This window comes from Onychostruthus taczanowskii, unplaced genomic scaffold (genome assembly GCF_017590055.1).
Source record: "Onychostruthus taczanowskii isolate IOZ18803 unplaced genomic scaffold, ASM1759005v1 scaffold38, whole genome shotgun sequence".
NCBI lineage: Eukaryota > Metazoa > Chordata > Aves > Passeriformes > Passeridae > Onychostruthus > Onychostruthus taczanowskii.
In genome coordinates, this window is record NW_024501237.1 from 4,303,751 (window position 1) to 4,324,215 (window position 20,465).

A 20,465-nucleotide genomic window follows, 5' to 3' on the forward strand; every position below is an offset into this window, starting at 1 on the left:
CCATAAACTCTTAAAAAAATTATTTAGTTGCTTTTAGATCCTTAGGCATCTTGATTTCCTTAGCTATTCTCATATGCATAATCAAAAAATTATGGGCTGGCATGGAGATAAGTCTAAGTAGGTGGAGCCTCTAGCACCAGGGTGGAATTGGGCAAAAATAATTGCTTCTGTAATAAGATGCTGGCAAATAATAGGTACATACAGGATCAGTTATTAATAGCCTTTTTATGCATAGATAAGCACCACTCTTAGCAGCATGCATGTGCACAAATGAAATATTAATAAGCAGCACACAGTTGTGTCCAAACAGAAGGAAAGCCCCACAGATAAGACTTAGAATCACAGAATCACTCAATTATTTAGGTTGGAAAATACCTGAAGGATCGAGTGCAACCCTTAACCCAGCACTGCAAGTTGCATCACTAAAACATGTCCCTACGTGTCACATTTACACATCTTTTAAACACCTACAGGAATGGTGACTCCACCACCACCCTGGGCAGCCTGTTCCAGTGCCTGACAACACTTTTGGAGAAGAAATTTTTCCTAACAGCCAACCTAAACCTCACGTGGTGCAACCTGAAGCCATTTTCTCTGGTCCAGGCACTTGTTACCTGGGAGAAGAGACTGACCCCTACTGAGCCACAACCTTCTTCCAGGGAGTGTAGAGAGTGGTAAGGTCTCCCCTGAGCCTCCTTTTCTCCAAACCTGTCACTAAACAGCTAAAAATTTCCGACAGACAGCAAAGACTTCAGAAGAGGCACAACCAAGCTATGGTTGCTGAAAGACGTTATTCATTTAATGGCAAAAGTAAGCTATTCCCATTTTCTCAGATCAGTGTATAATTTGGGGGGCTGTCTGTCTTGGGATAGCCTATTTTTACCCTTAATGAAGGAACATAAAAATTCTAATCAGTTTTCAAATCTCAGGAGTCCAAAGATAATTTGCATATCTGCATAAAGAAGGACCTGGTGCAGAAGAATAAAACAGGAATCTTTTGGATTACACAAACTCAGGTGGGATGCTGCTGTGGTCAGTTCCCCAACAGGATTTAGCACAGTTGGTAAGACCTACCTTCTTTCAACCCCTCCTCTGGAATGATGCCAGCTGTAATTATACATTATAATGAGCAAGAATCTTGAATTCACAGTAGAGCAGTGAAGTTGTTTCTTCTCACCTTCAGTAATGTATTTCTGCCCTCCTTCTTCATCTTTGCTGTGTTGTTTTGTAGTTTATGTCAAACAAGTCTCATTCTTCTCATTACAGACAAAAATCTCTGCTTGTTGAAGTGCTGAGAGAGCTAATTCTTCTTGTTCTCACTTGTTACAGAAAACCTCCTGCCAAAAGAACCGTTTGGCTTAAAATATTGTAAACAACCTCTCCTCCTTTTCCCACCACCACAGCTTGCTTTTAAGAAGTCTGTTTTCATAAACAGTACGTCTTGTCTGCTCAAAACAGCATAACTGGGAGTTGCCATATCAAATACATTTATAGAAGATGGCAGCAAAGGGATACCTTGACAGACTAATGATGACCTCCTGCAAGTCAGGCACTTAAAAGGCTCATTTCCCTGGTTAGCAGATTAAAAAGTAATGGCTGAGTGGCACTGCTTCCACTCACTTGTCAAGGGTAATACCTGCCCTGTGGGCTGCTGTGGAAATAACACCCAAACTCACCATGGAGGTGGCTACCAAATAAGTCAGTCTGACGGGGGGGGTACGAAAAACACAAGTTAATGCCAGCTTTCAGCAGAAAAGACTGAAGCAAGACCAAAAAATACAGACCTGCTTTTTCTATCACACACTTTGCCTTGGATGCGCATGGATTTCTACAGCATTTCTTCCAGGTTAAAAGCAGGGTGAGAAGGATGAGCTTTGTTAAGGAGAAAAGCTGTCTTTGTGTCTATCTGGGTGTTTTGCCTGATGCCTAAGTGCTAGTCTTATAAATACAAATGCACACAAGCACGAAAAAGATTAAAAAACTAACTGTAGTTGTTATTTAAACAGGTCTGTGTAATTCCTGAAGCAAGTAGAAGGGGCAGAAAATGCCTCATGCCCATGACTTAGAAATTCACTGACCTGTGGTCTCACACTTGGATTACCACCACTCAGCCCAAGCATTTGAACTGTAGGTAAAAATGAAATTCATTCTTTGAATTTGATTTATTCTTCCAGATTTCAAAGCTGAGCAGAAAGCCTTGGTAGAAAAAGTGAAATCTTGATTCTATTCAGGTTAATAGAGAAGGTATTCTCGACAACTGAAGTTAATCCTGGATTTAGGTTCCAAATTCCAAGTCCTGACCTCATGGAAGTCCCATTAGCACTTCTGAAAGTGTCAGAGACCAACACACTTCTGCTAAAATATCCTCTGCATCTGAGTGCAGGCATTGCTCACATTGCCCACACATACCAGCAGGTGCTGGGTGATGCTGAGTGAATTAAATTAATTTTCCCTTGAACAAAACATGCACTGAAGCCCACTGAGCTCCTGCAGGTAGGAGTGAGCAAAGCCATATGCAAGGAGGTGGGGATGTTCCCAAGAGATTAGGATTAGTGTTTGAAAATGGGAGAGCAGGAGGAATTGTCCTAAAAAACAAATTGCTTTTCCACATAAGCAGGAAAAAAACCAAAACAACAGATAAACAGCAAATTTAAACCAACTGGAATGATGCTAAATGAAGCTATGATTAACCAGTGTTGGGCTTGGTATGTAAGACACTTGCAATACCATCAGCTTCCAGATAGGTATTTTTCATTAGGCTTTGTGTTAATTGTTTACTAATAAGAAGAAAGTTTTTGTCACCTTTGAGTGAGATACATGGGTATCAGAATCATGGAATGGTTTGAGATGGAAAGTGACGTTGAAGATCATCTGGTTCCAACCGCCCTGCCGTGGGCAGGGATGGGTATGGCAGGCTGTGTCCTAGAGGTTGATCATTTGTGTTCCCATCTCTGCCGACCTACCAGAGGGTTTTGAGAAGTTCCCACCTTTGTTTTCTACTTTACCTGCTATATTACCCTCCATCTCCTGAAGTTGCACTGGGTTGCTATTTATTCATCATTTTGCTTTATTAAGACACAGCTCAGGTTTTCATCTACGTTGTATGTTTTGCAACCATGAAATAAGGATCTAAAAATTCAAAAGACACAAGAGTGTAAAGAACCTTTCAGACACCTTCTGCTTTCTGAAGAAGCCTCAGCAAACAGAGCAGTTCAGGAGTGCAGAGCTGTTACCTCTGACCTGAAATAGCTTCTAATGCAGAAAATTATTTTAGATACCGACATTGTTATGCTGGAATAAATGTAGAGCTCTTTCTACATTTTTGTCATGTTCTGATAAAATCCCAGCTCTGACAGGATATCTTGACTAAAGAGTCCACGTGAAATATGTTGCTAATTATTTATACACCTCTTCAAAGGCTCAGTGCTGCTACTTGTACTTCTTGCTACTCTTACCTACCCAGGCCCTAAAGCTGTTTTTCAATCACTGAACTGAAAGCCCTTAGAGTAACAAGTTTATAATAGAGGTTCATAAACCTGGCAGTAATTAACAGCACAGGTTAATCAAATGGGTGTAGAACAGGCTTTTCCTCCTTTTTTCTTTAAAGGAAACTGGCCCCAAGTGTTTTTCCCTTTTTGCTGTGTGGAAATAAATTTGCAATTAACTTTTACTTATTGGTGTCATAGTGGCCTCCGAAGACCCCGGCCAGAAGCCAGCACTTGTGCTTCTCAGCACGTAAATGTGCACCAAAGGACAGCATCACTCTGAAGAGCTGAGAGCTCAGCACCATCCCACAGCTGAGCTCCAGGAGCCAGGGATGGGCTCTGCCAGGACCCACTCCTGCATGGAAAAGAAAAGGCAGCCTCATGCTTATGTGTCACCCTCCTGACTAAAGCTGCTTGATGATTTAAAATAATTAAGAGGAGCTGTCCTCCACTGACATAAGAAGTTGAGCAGCTTCTTACGAAAATCAAAATTATCAAGTCCACCTACTGCCAAATCTTCTGTGTTCAATTCACTCCAAGACCAGCAGGATGCCCCACACAAAGGGAATTATATCTGATTTCAGCTGTCTGCAATTGGACTCTCACTGAACACGACAGAGTAATAACAGGAAAAATGAGTTTGTGGTGGTTACCAGGCTGGATAGCAGCTGAGCCTAGGAAGCCTGAACTTCCCAAGACTTGGATCCTGTAAGAAATTCCAAACAGAAAACAGCTATCAGTGGCTGGTTTCTAAATCCGGAAGCCATTGTTTATCAGTCAGTAGCCACAGCATTTTTGTTTAGGATTTTCTGGAGGATGATCTTGAAAGAGATGGGGTTAAAATATTGATCAAATCCAATTGAGGAAAAAAACTCCTGGACTGCATTAGCTAAGTGCAAAGACAAAAAAAGTCTTTTGAATTAGCACTGAAATATATATTTGCTTCACCTGACTAAGTCAGAGGTATTTTTTGCTTGTGTTAATTGCTTCTAAAAATTGCAGACTCCAACCACCCACAGTCTGGGTGTGTGACAGACTGAGCCTGAACACCCAACACCTTCTCTTAGGACTCTCCCTTGCAGTTATGCAAACCCAGACTTTCTTCACTACCAGCTGAGTTTATGATAACAGAACCAGCATGTTGACCCAGAACAAACTCATCCTCCTGCTTGACAGCTCTGCCTCCTCATGAGGTCCTGGCAGCACACAGGAGCAGCAAGCACTCCTCATACCCTGCCTGTATCCATGGCCTGTTGGGACCTCTCCCTTCTCTCCAGCTGTCAATGCTCAGGACTGGAGCATCCAGGTGCTGCTATGGGGGCTAAGTTAAGCTGTTCAAGTAATGACTACCATGGGGTCACTCTGCTCCCTTATCCTCATCCCAGCCACTCATCATATTTTCTTAATGCTTAGATTTATTTTTTTTTTCCTGCTTAGATTTTCATGTTTGTATAGCCCTCCCCTATTTCACTTTGTTTTGGTGATGAGCACAAGATTTTTGTACCAACAAGTCAGAAGAGTGATTGAGACCGGAGGTAGAAGACAGTAAGCATCAGTCCCCAGTTCTTGGATGTGCTTCTTCCGTACCTTGGACCAGTCCTGAAGGAAGATTTTCCTTCTGCAGAGTCAAGGATTCACAAAAAGCTTAAAAACCTCACCTCTTACATCACTAACCCTCACCATACCAGAGGAACAAAAAGCCTTCATCCTGAAGAAGCAGTGGTTTACTTTTTACCCTCTCACACCGAGTACTCTGTCCTCTACTGCTTCTCCTATGAAACACAGACCATCCTAAATAACAAAAGTTACCCTCAGAAGGCATCTGCTTCCTTCTCACATCCTGCACTGCCATCACCTGTGATCCCACCATCCTCTACCTGCTTTAAAATGCTGTTCTCACTTTTCATGACAGATCATGGCAATCAGGAGCAGATTTTTTAAAAAGTTATTTGCACATAAACATAAACTATTGGCAGACTTCAAGCAAGTTCTGAACAGCAAAATTTTAGCAATCTAAAAGAGACATAAAGACAAAGTTGCTTCTCTTTCAGATAAAGGCTAAATTTCTCATTTATGGCCTGTGCAAAACTGTTGGTGGTGATTTACCTAAAAGGGGATATTTCCTCTTCCTTGCTCCTACTTAGACAAAGTGTCAAAGAGGGGGAAGAAAGGAGTTGGCAAGGATATCACGAAAACTGAAATAATTTCTTTGTTAACTTAAAGTCAGGGGTAGGCTTCTTTACTACTGGAAAGGTTTCAAAAAATTTTGTTACAGCCCTAACCTGAGCTATGCTATCACCTGAAATTTTAATATTCTGAATATTCTGTGCCAGTATAGGATTTAATGTCCAATTCATACATACATTTATTAACAAACTAGGGAAGTGCTAACTTACATAGGAATTTATGCTTGCATAACATAGAGGGATGGCAATTTCAAGAAGTAGCTGTATGCATACACTAAAGGACTGAGTTTTCGTAGTCTCTGGTTCATCAGCAGTTTCTTTAATGGGAAAAATAAACAAAAAGTAACAAGCAAACTTTCCTACCAAAATAAGACTGCAAACTCCACTTAACAGTTCCTTAGTTTTAATACTACTAGTACAGCTTGTCTCTCCTCTAGGCTCAGCTCAAACTCTGATTTGATAGCTGGTGTTTGACTTGGCAGGAGCCTTGCCCACCAAAAATGCACCAGTCCTGCTTTCATCTTTCATTTCCTATTGCTCTGCAGAGGCCAGTGGCACCTTAAGTCCCTGAGTTTAAGGAAAACCAGCAACTGTTCATACAGATACAGAGATCTGTTGTTTTCTACCATTTCACAGAGAACAACTCAATTTATGAAAATATTTTTTTTTTTAAATGTTGATTATTACAATGAAACCTTACCTTACAACAGGTAAGGCAACACCACACAAACTCAAACAGTGAATTCCAGTCTGTTTTGAAGCCAAATGGAACATTGCACTGCGATAGTCTTGCCAAAGAGCAGCACATCTCAGCTCTCAGAAGAAAGCTACCCAGCTATTCCCAGGTCTGGCTGAATTTTTAAAGAACACTGAAATGTTTGGAGCACTCACATGTGTATTAATGCAGCAAAGATGCTTCCAGTTCACTCAGTTTTTTTCTGACTTAAAGTGGAATAAATAAAAGCAAAACCTACTCATGTACCTTTGCTGAATTAATGTTTCTTCTGTCCCCCTTCAACCAGACTGGCTTCTTTATATATGGACAGTGGTTTTGGTTAGGGTCAAGGTTGTCACCACCTCAGTACACATGTAAAATCACTGTCAAAATGTTACCAAAAAGATATATTGTGCAGGTACAGAATAAAGTCTGCTATCCCCTGCAACATCATCCATTTTTATTATGCCACATTATAAATTACATTTTTCATTGTGTATCTTAGGCATGGAAAATAAATGCACTAACACTCTAAAAATAAGATTCCTCGCTAAAACCCTCTGTAGAAGATACCAGTCCAGAGCACACATTTACAGCTACATCATAAATCTTTGGTAAAAATGGGATTTATAAAAGCTGTGCTGACACAGCTTATCTACAAGATTCTGAAAATGACAGCCACATGTAGAGAGCTCACCCTGCTAAAGCACAGATGTATGAATACTGAGCATCAAACCCCACACAAGTCCTCTGACCTCTGCAGCAGCTCCCAAACTACCCCTGCCTGCCTCCCTTCCCAAGCCAGGCTCCCACCCACAGCTGGAGCACAACTGTGAATCAAACAGAGCAAAACTCTTTCCATCACTTCCTTTCCCTCACTTGCCTGCAGGAAGATATCCTTTCTACCCACCTGTTCTGGGCTTTACTCACCACCACCTTTTTAGTATCTAAAGTAGCTGGGCCTTGCTAATTGATGAACTTCAGTGGCTTTGACCTGCAAGCATGTAACCCTTCCTTGTCAGCTTCCTGACAATTTCTAGTCTTCCGGTCCAGAACTTAAAAAGTATTTCAAGCAAAAACCTTCTTTTGCACTTGACACAAGCCCTGCAAAATACTGGGACATGCCATGAAGCATCCTCCTGGGGACACGGAAGGGCACCAGGTATTACAGAGGTGTGAAGTAAGAACTAACCACATTTCATGCCGAGATACACCTCTTGCATGATCCCTGCAGTAGGTGAGTCCCAAAACTCTGCTAGGCACCTGAAGGACGATTTGCTTCTGACTCTGGTTGAGGAGAGGAATTTTCCCAATTCCCTAGAAACAGGCAGTAAGGCCAGGCACCCAGAAGATGCCAACACCTGGACACCCAGCCCTACCCTCTGGAAGCACTTCCAGGAGTCACCCTTCCCAGAGCAAACTTTCAGGGCTCCCCAGGGTCATGGGAACACAGACGGGCTGTGGCTGTCACTGGCCCTTGGGGCCCTAAAGTATCACTGGGATCATGGAGGGAGAAGAGGGAGAAAAGGAAGGGCCGGGGGAATCCTGGTCATGAACTCACCTCTCCAGCGCCTGGGCTGCCTCGACCTCCCAGGGAAAACAAAACAAAACAAAAAAACAAAACAAACAAACAAAAACCCCACACAAAAAAAGCAAAACAAAACAAACCCCCCCCAAAAGCCCCAAACCTTCCACTCACTACCACAATCTGCATTTAATTTTCTGATTGCCCCATCTGTGTTTATATGGATGGGAGGGGGCGGCGCATCCCATCCCATCCCATCCCATCCTATCCCACCCTCCTGACTCTTCCTTGGAAACCCCCGCCTGACTCCAGGCAGGGCACTCCCGAGTGCATCCCCCCTCACTAAAAGCCATGGCACAGCTGTCAGCACTTACAGCAGGCAACTTCAAATGGTTGTAAAAGCTTCTTCAGACCCAACCTCCTCATTCAGAAATGTGCATGAACGTTATTAAAAATTATATCAAGCAAAAAACCCAGAAACTCTATCCTTAATAAAAAAACTAATTATCCACAAAAAAACTAACAAAAAACCAAACAAAAAATGAACCAACCAACCAAAAAAACACAACCAACCAAAAAAAAAAAAAAAAAAAAAAAAAAAAAAAAAAGACAAAAAAGCCCCAACAAAAGGCCAAAAACCTCCCCATCAATTTGGCCTTCTTTGGGCTAGAGTGTCTGGAGCCAGCAGGAACATTGTCAGAGGCAGGCAAGTGTGCTGGGTGCCCAGGTCACTGGGAAAACAGGGATGCTGGGACCTGTTAGGAAGTGTTTCCTCCTCTCATGGGTGTGCAGCAACAAATTCACTTACCCAAGGAAACATGCTGGCCTAAACCAGGAAAGTAAAATGCATTTTACTCAAATAAGTTCAGCATGCCATGGCACCTACCAGGCAACAGAACTGCTAAGGGTTTAACAAGTAAAAATATTATTTGATTCTACATTTTCTATATATTCACAGCAACAGACACAGAGTCACACACATGCAGCTTGATGATTTGAAAGGTTTCAAATGACAGCACTTTGGGTTGTCCCAGGTCTCCCCCATCAAACAAACAGTAAAGCAGTTAAACATTAATTTAATTCACTCCAATTCAGCATATTTAAAGTAGGATGTGTGAATAGAAGCTCTTGTGAGTAAATTCCTCTACAGAAGTTTGTGTTACATGCTATGGACTGAGTTGTCTGCATTTTAAACTCTGCTTTGGATTGGCTGTACATACATCTGTCAATTATTAATCTCCTGCAATTTTTCTTTTCTGGGCATCATTTTTTTTCTTTCTTCAGTTTTTCTTTACCTTCATAAGTACCATTTTCTGAGCTGTCTTCTTTCCTGAGTGTCTGTGTGTTTGCAGTTCTTAACACAGAACCATTTAATAAGCTTTGATGTTTCTGGCAAAACTCCCATTGATCGTCTTGATTGCCTTTGTAAGAGATTTCACTGGAATTCGATGGCTGTCTTAGGACTGGGGAAGACACGTGACAACACACTCCTAACCTGCTGCTTCCAACAGGAAATGTTGATGCAAGCTGCAGATGTATTTCACTACTTGATTTCATTTTATTAACAGTCTTCAAAACGTACAATACTTCATTTATTAAAAGGGATAGGGAGCACAGGTGAATGGATGCCTGTCCACGCTCTGTGAGGGAAGGGAAGGGAAGGGAAGGGAAGGGAAGGGAAGGGGCTTTGATGTGTGCCCAGAGGTTGGACAAAAGGTGGAAAGATTTTTAAGCTGAATTTTAAGCAATATAAAATGATTTGTGATTAGCTTTGAATAAAACTTGGCCAAGTGAGTGGGCCCACGTGTAAGGTGGACACCTCCCAGCATTGTCATTGCTGTTATGCACAGATTCATTTACTGGGAATTAAAGCCTGGTTTTCAAGGACTAGGTCTGAGCTCAGTGTGCCTGGCCTTGCAGGGAGGGATGCTCCAGCACACATCTGATATTTCCAGGAGATGCTGGTCCTAGTGGGGCTTCCCCACCAGTCAGCTTCCAGTCCCACCATGCTCTGTGTGTGTGAATATTGAATCAAAGGGAGAAAACAGAATAATTCCCAGACATTTTCCACCACACATTCATGGATGAGTCCATGCCAGTCCTCACCAAAACTACAGAGACTGTGAAAGCACAGTCCATGGCATGGCACACACCAAATACATGGCCCTGTCTCCCTACATAAGTATTTTAACACACTATTTAGTGGCTCAGAGGTACAACACCGCCCCACTGACACAACTGTGCCTGCTCAGAAACAAAGGGTTTTCATCACCTTTTCCAATGTGCATCAGCTGTCACAGTTTTTTCTTTCTGGCTCGAAGGAGAAGGCTGCCTGGTGAATCCTGGGGACCTGTAAAGAGATCCAACAACTTGCATGGCAGAAGGGGGAGAAAAGCAGGTAATATTTTTCTTGAAAACACTGAAGAAATAGATGGAAGACACTGAAAATTTACAAGTGCTAAGAGCTCCGAGCTGAGGATGTGCCCATGCTGGTGATCAAATTAAAAACCACAACATTTTCCCTAGGTTAGAGCAAGCCCTGAAAGATATCTGAAATGCAAGCACCATCTTTGGTTGCATTGAGTGGCTGGCACCAGCCTCCAGGCACCAGGCTGAACGCAGGCGTCCTCATTGCTCCAGTTAAATGGCATACGGAGGGAGGGAGAGAGGAATTTCATGCTTAATTAGGGAATGTGTTTGGAATATGATTTGTGATAATACATCCATAACAAGGAGAATTAATGAAAATAATTAATGAAGGCTAATCTAAGATACCAGGGTTTTGTCTAAATCAGCAAGAGTAGAGTCCCAAGGACATTCACAGTGTGATTTATAGGAATTTTTTTTTAATGATCCATGCGGTCTTAATGTTTTCAATACAAGTAGGAGCTGGGGGTGTGGTTAGGGAGAGATCCCACCTGTGAGACTGTTTGTAAGGTGGGTCCTGTGTTGCTGTGAGAGTTAGATCTGAATTTATCTGCTTTGTATGATCCAGTGTTTCTTTTCCTTTAGAAGCCACTTTATGTCTTCATTTTCCCCTTTACAATTTTATCTTAACCTGTAAGGAAGAGCAGTGAAGTCCGCTGCATATGGAGCTGCTCTGATTTTACAGTGTTTGCACAGCAGGTATATCTCAAAAAGAAAAACCCCAAACCCAACCCAAACAATCAGAAATACAAGGCAAAATCACAGCCTTGCAGGACACTCACGGCCCTTGAGCTATAAAGCATACAATGGAAACTTGAATTAAAATTAATGTATCAAAAATAACTTTTGCACAGCACCATGGCAAGCCAAGCAGGTGATCTCTGTGCCGATACGAGCTACACAACACAGGGCAGGAGAGTCACCACTGCCACTGGTGTTAGCCAAGGCTATGGATGGAAAAGGCCTTTCCTGAAGTCTCCAGGGCTTGCAGAGCCTTGGAAAAGCCTGAGGTATGGAAATGTTCTTGGTCTCCCCTGCCACACTTGGCCCACCTCAAACAGAAGCCCCAACAAAGAGGAGGGGTTGAAATCCAAAATGAATATGCCAAAATGAATATGCCAAAATGAATGCCAAAAAACCCTGTACAAAGACAGGCCCTGCCTCCACCTCCACCCTCCCTCTTGAAAAAGCAGTTTTGGAATGGTGTCCTGGGTGCCGTGGGGAATGTGCAGTGTGTGTGAGCAGAGGAGAGGCAGTGAAAGCTGGACAGCTCCTGCTTAGCAGTCTGCTCACATCGTTCTCCCACGAAGAATATTCAGCTTTCTTTGTCTAAAATGTTGAGTGGTTGTGAATAGTAAGGATAGACTATCTGTAATTATTTTTAAATTATTAATGGTTTTGTTAGATCCCTTCACTTCTACATTAGGTTTCTGTTAATGTAAGTTAAATCAAAATGTACTTCAGTTTCCAGGCAGCTCCCAAATGTATTTTTCATTCTTTCATAACATTACTTCAAGTTCTCGATGAGGTGTCTATGATAAAGTTTGCTCCCGAGCCAGCAGACTTTCAGTCCTAATAAATTCAGCGAAAGGCTCACCAGGCAGGGCTCTCATCAGCCGGGCTGGATGGCAAATGAGGAGGCCACGGCTGCATCGCCAGTCAGGGTCCCACCCTCAGCTTCCAGGTGTCTTACCCCATCCGTGAGAAGGAGTATGGGATCCACAGGAGGACCATCAAATGCAGGGGGGGAATTTGTCAGAATAGCTGAGTTTCTTTATTGGCACTTTCCACCGTGCTTAGGAGACGCCGCTTGTTACACCAGGCACTCCTGGTCAGAAAATATCTGCGGGGTGCCTGGCTCAGGGTTCACACCCTGGAGGCAGGGAGGAGAGGTTCCCTCTTGCCACCCTGCCCCAGGAGATGCTCTCGGATGGGGGAAAAGAGAGGGGCACAAACGCGGATTCCCCTTCCCTCCTCGCCCCTCAGGCGGGGGTCCGCACCCCCCGCGCGGCCGGCGCCCCGCTCCTGCCGAGGGGAGCGTGCGGAGTCAAACGCGTGCGTTCAACACAAACGCCACGAAAAAATGCCTGGATAAATTATGCAGAGGGATTTCTGGATTTCTTTCAAGTAATTAAGTTTCGATTTCTTGCATTTATTTTAGTGCCAGGAAGCACGAGGCGCCACGGACGGCAAAACTCTTCATTGATCGTTCCGGGCTTGAAGTTTGACTTCGTGACTTGACTCGGCTCGCGGCGGCGACGCGGCCGCAGATTTGGAGCGGGGGAGGAAATTTGGGAGAGGGGGAGCAGGGGCCGGTGCGGGCGGCGATGCGGGAGGCACCGAAGGGGCCGGGGATGCCGAGGCACCGCCGGCGTGGGGGGATGCCCCAGCGGGGCGTGCCGGGCCGGTGCATCTGTCCGCAGCCGCGGAGGATCCGCGGCGGCGGGGCCGGGTCGCCCCCCGTGCCTGGAGCCCCGGGGGAGCGTCCCGGAGGTGTGGGACACCGGGTGGCAGGGCTGGGACCGGCGCTGCCCTGCCCTCAAAACAAAGGTAGAGTTTGCTCAAAGTGTAGCCCGCATCTTAATGGATTAAAAATTCATAGGGCGCATTAGGTTCGGTAAAATATGAATGCGTGTCTTTAAATTTTAATCGTAAATCAGAACATAGATACATGAGAGGCGACAGTGATTTCTCCCCAGATGTCTGCGTGGGTCAGGGTGTGGGCGTGGGTAAGTTGCGGGGGGGCTCTCCCTTTATTTAGGCAGCCCAGCGGCGCGCAGAGCCGGCTGCGGGGCCCGCGGGGCCGCCGAGGTGCCGGGGGGCGGCGGAGCCTCCGCGGCTGCCGCGGCTCCCCCCGGCGCCCCTCCCGCCTGCGGGCGGGGGGTGCGGATGGGCAGCGCGGGGGCTCCACGAAAAACCCAACACCCAAACATAAACAAATTTTTTAAAAAATCACCCAGAAAAGGCGGGGGAATGGGAAGGTGCTGGGCGGTGGAGCCGCGGGCAAGGCGATGCCGGCAGCGGGCACAGCGGAGCTGCGCGGGGCCAGAGCCGCAGGAGTCCCTGCAGCGCGGAGAGCCACCGCGGGGACCCCCGGGGCACCCCCGGGCCCGGCACCGAGGAAAGTTGGCCCAGCTTTGCGGCCGCGGCGCTCCGCGTCCCGGTGGCGGCCGTTCGGGACGGCGATGAGCGCTCGGCGTTTTGGAGATCGGTTGTCAGTTGCTATTAAAATCAAGATTAATTCATATTAACGATATGCGTTCTCAATTCTCCCGTGTGACAGCATACATTAGAACAACTATTGCGAGTAATTAAACTCAGTGCGGGAGGGGTTAAATGTATAGCGCGGGGGGGGTTCCTCCTCGCATTTCTCTCCGCCAAAGTTGAGCCGGAGAGCCGGGCGGGCAGAGCCCCTTCCCCGGCTCCGCGCACCGAGCAGGCTGGCTGCCCTCGGACCTCCCCGTGCCAACGAGGTATTCTCTTCTTCTTTTTTCCTCATTCCCTTTCTTTTTATTTTTTCTTTTTTTTTTTTTTTAATGTTTTCCTCTCTGACATCTTACAGCTTTCCTCATTCCCTTTCTTTTTCTTTCTTTCTTTTCTTTTTTTTTTTTTTTTTAATTTTTTTCCCTCTTCCCCGGGAAGCGGGCGCTTTCCCTCGTTCTCCCGCAGCCCTCCCGGCACGCCCGCGCCGAGGCGCGCAGCGCTGCGGCCGCTGCCGGGGAGGCGGAGGCGGGGGCAGGAGCGGCCGAGCGCGCTGCGGGGACCCCGAGCAGGGAGGCGGGGGACAGCGGCCTCCCCGCCAGCCCCGCCAGCCCTGCCCGCCACGGGCGGGCCGCACCCCGCCTGGGCTCGGCCCGCGATCGCCTCAAAACGCGCAAAATATTATTGATGGCTCTTTCTTGGGCGTTGGAGATGCTCGATGCTTTAGACTAATTAGACAAGCCAAAAGCCTTTTGAAGATTAAGCAAATTGGACAACCCTTGTTAATTAGAACATAATTTAAAGTTTGAAATTATATCACTCATGAAGTAGCCTAATTAGTATGACGATATGTTAATAGCCTACCGAGACACGAAGCGCGGAGGTTTGGCATGAACTCCTTAAAGGCTTGCAAGAAAATCCTCTTTCCTATGTTGTCATTAATAAAAGATTTCTATAGACTTCAGCCTTTCAACGGTGACACACAATTTATAGTACACACAATGCATTAGCCCATAGTGCTGCTCAATTTTTTTACTATTATGAAAACTAATAAATTCGTCAAGCTGAATTAAGCATACAAATCAGATGAGGCATAACAGATTACATATTGAAGCGCCGTGTCTCCCGAGCCTAAATGAAATTTCAATCTAATAATTCCTTCCTGGCCCGGCCATAATTTGTTTAGAGATGTTGTTCTACTTCTTTCCAAGCGCTATTCACACCATAATTAAATGATACTCAAGCTTTTAACTTTGATTTATTTCATTTCTCCGAGCTGGCGACAGTGAGAGCTGATACAATGTAATTTTTTTTTTATTTCCCTTAAAATTACCAAGTCTGCTGTTTAGGTGAGAAATTAAACACCTAAGCACTTATTTTAACCTTTCTGCTGAAAAGTGAAATTCATGGAAATAAACCCGACCACCTCCAGGAAAACTGACTTTCCCCGATTTCTCTTCTCTCTCTTTTCTTTTTTTTTTTCCCCTTTTCCCTTTCTTCTTTTCCTATTAGACAAGCGTGGGAAATTGGCGGGATAGCGGTGACTTTTGCAGGAGGATCCCTCCGGTTCCCCGCCGATGGGGGACGCCGGCGGGGGCAGCTCCTGGCCGCCGCTCCCGGCCTTGCCCCGCGCTGTCCCCGCGCAGCTCCCGGCGCATCCCCCTCCCCCCGGAGCGCTGCCGGAGCAGCGGCGGGACACTCTGGCTGTAGGTGCGTGGTGAGCCCGGACGGGACTTTTTTTCCCCCTTTTAAAAAATTATTTTTTCTTTTCATGGAAGGTGGATTTGAGACGGTGGGGTCGTCGATTCCCCCCTCCTTTCCTTTTTTTTTTTTTTTTTTCCTTTTTGGCTTTTTCCCTCCCCTTTCCGGGAGGCGACGGGGCGCGGCGCGGCGGTGAGTGTGGGAGCACGCGTGGGCGTGGGAGCGGCGGGGGGCGGGCAGGGAGCGGCGGAGGAGGGGGCCGGGGCCGAGGAGGCAGGCGCGGAGGGCCCTTCCCGAGGAGTTGGGCTGTAGTGACAGGCGAGAGGGGAGGGGAGGGAGGGGAGAGAGTAAAACCCACCGGCGCGGCGGCGGGGAGGGCACTTCGCGAGAGGCGAGGGCCGGCGCCGGAGCGGAGGCGGCGGCGGACAGCGGCGAGCGCCCGGGCGGAGGGCGGGCAGGCGGGCGGGCGGGAGGCATCCCGCGCATCCCGCGCATCCCCCGCGCATCCCCGGCTCGCCGGAGCCGCCTCTCCCTCTCGTCCCCGGCGGGGCTCGGGCAGCCGGCTGGGGGGAGAGTGGGAATTTTTTTTTTTTTTTTAAATTTATCACTGTTCACTGTGCTGCCCGCCCCTCCGGTAGGTGCCCGCCGCCCGCCGCCCCGCTTTAAGGGGAGCCCCTCGGCGGCCCCCCGGATCCGCCTGATGATTTTTTCATGGCCGTGCAGCAAATCACCCGGCGCCGCCGGGCGCTCGCCCAACTTATGCATGCGGCGGCTCTTGCCGCTCGTATTAATTTTTATGACCTGGGATGCTGCGTGCGGCTGGTGCGTGTGTCCGTCCGTCCGTCCGCCCGCCCGCCCGCCCGCCGTGAACATGCTGGGAAGGTTTTAGTGGCACGGCGGAGTGCGCGGGGAGGCGAATTCCCTGCTGAGCGTTATGTGTGCCTTCTATTTGCAATTGCAGAGCAATATATTCGGCGGTCTGGACGAGAGCCTGCTGGCCCGCGCCGAAGCCCTGGCAGCGGTGGACATCGTCTCCCCGAGCAAGAGCCACCACCACCACCCGCCGCACCACAGCCCCTTCAAGCCGGACGCCACGTACCACACCATGAACACCATTCCCTGCACCTCGGCCGCCTCCTCCTCCTCCGTGCCCATCTCCCACCCGTCCGCCCTGTCGGGCACCCACCACCACCATCACCACCACCACCACCACCACCACCAGCCGCACCAGGCGCTGGAGGGGGAACTCTTGGAGCACCTGACGCCGGGGCTGGCGCTGGGGGCCATGGCGGCCCCCGACGGCGCCGTGGTCTCCACGCCGGGCCACGCTCCGCACATGGCCGGCATGAACCCCATGCACCCGGCGGCGCTGGGCATGGCCCACGCCCACGGGCTGCCGGCCCACATGGGCTGCATGAGCGACGTGGACGCCGACCCCCGCGACTTGGAGGCCTTTGCCGAGCGCTTCAAGCAGCGCCGCATCAAGCTGGGGGTGACCCAGGCCGACGTGGGCTCGGCGCTGGCCAACCTGAAGATCCCGGGGGTGGGCTCCCTCAGCCAGAGCACCATCTGCCGCTTCGAGTCCCTCACCCTCTCCCACAACAACATGATCGCCCTCAAACCCATCCTGCAGGCGTGGCTGGAGGAGGCCGAGAAGTCGCACCGCGAGAAACTGGCCAAGCCCGAGCTCTTCAGCGGCGCGGAGAAGAAGCGCAAGCGGACCTCCATCGCCGCCCCCGAGAAGCGCTCGCTGGAGGCCTATTTCGCCCTGCAGCCCCGGCCTTCCTCCGAGAAGATCGCCGCCATCGCCGAGAAGCTGGACCTCAAGAAGAACGTGGTCCGCGTCTGGTTCTGCAACCAGCGCCAGAAGCAGAAGCGCATGAAGTACTCGGCGGGCATCTGAGCCGGCCCGGAGCCGCGCCGACAGCATCAGCGCCACCGTCACCGACAGAAAATCCCATCAACAACGACAACAACGACAAGGAAAGGAGGAAAACAACCCCAAACAACCCCAGCCCACCCCGCCGCCCGCCCCACGCCCAACTTTCGGGGGAACTTCCCCGCGGAGCCGCGCCCGGACCCGCCCCGGCAAGTACCGCTGGTTTTTATTCCTAACAGACCTCGCCCGGGTGGCAGCGGGGTGGCCACGATGTCATGGCTTTCTCGGGACCCAAACTTGAATCTAGAGTTGAGGCTTCGCACCGCGAGAGACGTCTAAAAATATTTTGATTTAAATAATAATAATAATAATAATGATTAAAAAAAACAGATGGCAGATTTTTCTGCATTTACACTGCGTATTATAAATATATAAATATATATATATTTTTACTGTGGTTATTATCCTTTTCCTTCTCTGAAGTTATAACGCTTAGGGAAAGAGCTGATCCTGCTGTGTTCACTGGTCTTCAAAAGCTATTATTAGATTACTGCCAAACAACCCCTTGTAAATTATTAATTTATCTCTCTAGCAACTTCATTTTGTGCTCATTCTAATTAATTACACCTCTTTAATCTAAGTCTTGATAAAAGTAAAAAAAAAAATTGTTAGTGAGAATCAAATATTTTGTGTTGGTAGGATTTATGAACGTGAGCTTTTCTTCTTCTGAATGTCCCTTTTGGCCATTTGTAAATTGTCACCTGAACCTAAAGTATTTCTCTGGCGAGTATTCTTATTCGTACGGCGTCGGCACCCTATAGTAGATGTCCTACGTTATTTGTGTAGCCTGATTCACTGTCCGAGGTATTTGTTTACCGCGTTACATATTTAATGGGGATTCCCATATTGTCCCCACCACACGCTGCTCCCGAAGTGAGAAAGGACGTGGCCGCGTAGGTGACAGCGCTGGGGGGGGTGGGGAGGGAGGGGGGTGGGATTGTCGCTTCGGGTTTCTTGCCAGCACAATATCCGTCTTTCTCGATTTCAAAGGTGTATCGCGACGGTATTCAGACCGGCTCGGTTATTTATTTAATTATCCGATGGCTTATTTATTTATTTATTTATTTGTTCTGTTATTTATTACCTTTAATTGCAATACTTTTCCACAGAGGAAAGTCCCTTTTTGGAAGTATGTTTGTAGAAAAGCCAAATTAAAATTTGTAGGGAAGGGGAGCGAGCGAGCGAGGCTGCACGGCTTGTAAATTCACAACCGATTTGGTACACTTCTTTTTGGAACAACAACAATAAACTGAAGGTACTCTGTTGGGTACCTGTATGTATTGTAAATATTTCATTGGCGTTGACGCACATATAGATATATTCTTACAGATTTCGCTGTATCGCTATTCTATCCGAGACTGTTTGAAGTCTTAAGTTCTGTACATGACGCGATTTCGTTGGTTTTTGTTAGTTTTTTATTTTTTTTATTATTTTGTTGGTTTTGTTTTGTTAATAGGAGGTTTATTTATTCTAGTAATGTAATAAGTTATTTTTAAATGTTGTTAAAATCGTCTTTCATTAAAAAAAAAAGAAAACAGAATTTTTACGTTTCATTGGCAAAGCGCGTTTGCTGCTTCTTGTTTTTCCACTGCCAGCCTCTGCCCGAGCTCCGCGCCGCCTCCGGGCAGGGGCAGCGCCGGCAGCACCAGGGAGAGCTCCGCGGCCGGCGTGCGCGGGACACGGGGCCGTGGGCTGTCCCCGCCCCCCGAGATGCTCTGTCCCCCCCCGGCAAGGGGGAGCCGAGGGTGCCCCGCAGGCTAAGGCGCGGAAATAGCCCCCAAATCTGAAAAGGGAAAAGTAATTTCCCCGCGCGGCGCTCACAAAAGCCGGGGGAAAAAAACCGACGGCGGCGGGCGAGGGGGAGGGAGATCATACACGCGATTAAATATTCATATTTCCGCCCAGCCACCAGCTCCAGCTGCAGCTTCAAAGCCGCCCGGGCACGCCGAGGGTGCCGGCGGCTCCGCGGGCGCGGAGGCAGAGCCTGGTGTCCCGCGGTCCGGCGGGCTCAGCTCCGTGTCCCCGCGGCGCCCGCACCGGCCCTGCCAGCCCTTGTCGCTGTCCTCGCTGTCGCGGGGTCACGGCGCAGCCCCGCGGGGCGCAGGGGGCCCGCCTGCTCCTCCATCCCCCGCCGAGGCTCCCAACTTTTTGGGAGGGGGTGGCGCTGTCCCGCGCGCCCCGCCGGGACCCCCCACGCGGGAAGTGCCCCCTGCCCCGTGGGCTGGGCTGCCGCGCAACCTCCGCGGGCGCGGGGCTCGTTCTGAGGTGAGGGAGGGCAGGGGAGCAGGGTTGGGCAGCCCCCGGAGGCGGCAGAGCCCCCAGACCGTGAGCAGGAGAAGGCGAGCGGCGAACAGCCCCCGAACCGCCGCTGCGCCCTCTTAAATGAGCCATTCACTTAAAGGCTATTACGGGCGAATTAATAAATTACACAGCGAATTATTAAATCCAGATAATTACAAGGAATAAGTAAGTAATCATTAGTTATCTCAGCTAATTACTGTGGGTCAGAGCGAGCGAGAATGTGAAATCCTCCTCGGGAATTGAAATTAACTTTGCACTGTGAGTCTCTCTGCTTGACATCCCCAGTCTGTAGGCACATGGCAGCTCCCCTGTGAGCTCGGCTTTCTATTTAACTTGGAGAGAATGGAAATAAAATTAAGTGGCGATGTGATAATAGGAAGCTGCCTAGAAAGCAAACGCGGTGGGTTTTATTTTTTACCTTTTACTGCCTGGAGATAGATCGCTCTCTAGTTTGCCAAATTAAAAACCCGGGGCAATTAGCCGACTTCTCCCAGTACCTGCCGGTCCCGCACTTGCGGATGATTAACAAACGAAAAGGCACGGAAGAGCCGGGGGGCTGAGGGGTGTGTGGGGGTGCAGAGGTGCCCGGGATCAGGGAGAACCGGGCCGGGTGCCAGGGCAGCCCCTCCGCTGCCCGGGCCGAGCAGGGCCGAGGCACCAGCGTGCTTTGTTTTGGGAGACAATAAGCTGACGAGCTCTAATGAGGGTCCTCGTCTCTTCCGTTGATCTTTCGCCAGATCCTCCAGGAGCCCCCCCTCTCCCCCAACACCCATCCACAGCATCACTTCCCGGCTTTCCTTCACGTGCATCTTTTGTAAGCAGATCTAGAGGCGGAGATGCTCGCGCTGCTCTCGCCGGGCTTTGCCCGCATTAAAACAACAACAACAAAAACAACAACTGCTGTGCGTGCACGGCGAGGAAAAATATCTCGGCTTCTTTGCCTTTATCAATTGCAATTAGGTGGACAGTCTTCCCCCTCTTTCCT

The 20,465-nt window shown here is 48.3% G+C and overlaps 2 protein-coding genes across 2 annotated transcripts; one reads left to right on the forward strand and one right to left on the reverse strand.

The window, feature by feature from the left end:
* Positions 1 to 13,952: 13,952 nt before the first annotated feature.
* Positions 13,953 to 16,113, reverse strand: LOC121339797 (uncharacterized protein C10orf95-like). Its single transcript, XM_041411886.1, has 2 exons — positions 15,622 to 16,113; positions 13,953 to 14,267 (listed from the first exon to the last, which is right to left on the reverse strand). Exons 1-2 carry the CDS (start codon positions 16,111 to 16,113, stop codon positions 13,953 to 13,955), a joined length of 807 nt encoding a protein of 268 aa, XP_041267820.1.
* A 61-nt stretch (positions 16,114 to 16,174) lies between these two features.
* On the forward strand, positions 16,175 to 17,143 carry POU4F2 (POU class 4 homeobox 2). Its single transcript, XM_041412146.1, has one exon. It carries the CDS (start codon positions 16,175 to 16,177, stop codon positions 17,141 to 17,143), a length of 969 nt encoding a protein of 322 aa, XP_041268080.1.
* The last annotated feature ends 3,322 nt before the right edge of the window (positions 17,144 to 20,465 follow it).

What these genes read in the sequence shown, in the direction of transcription:
- LOC121339797 (XM_041411886.1), bottom strand. Translation starts at nt 16,113, where the DNA reads ATGTTCACGGCGGGCGGGCGGGCGGGCGGACGGACGGACGGACACACG. An exon ending in CGGCCCTCGCCTCTCGCGAA is followed by an intron (nt 14,268 to 15,621) that starts GTGCCCTCCCCG and finishes TTGTCTAATTAG; the next exon opens with TCTAAAGCATCGAGCATCTC.
- POU4F2 (XM_041412146.1), top strand. Translation starts at nt 16,175, where the DNA reads ATGTGTGCCTTCTATTTGCAATTGCAGAGCAATATATTCGGCGGTCTG.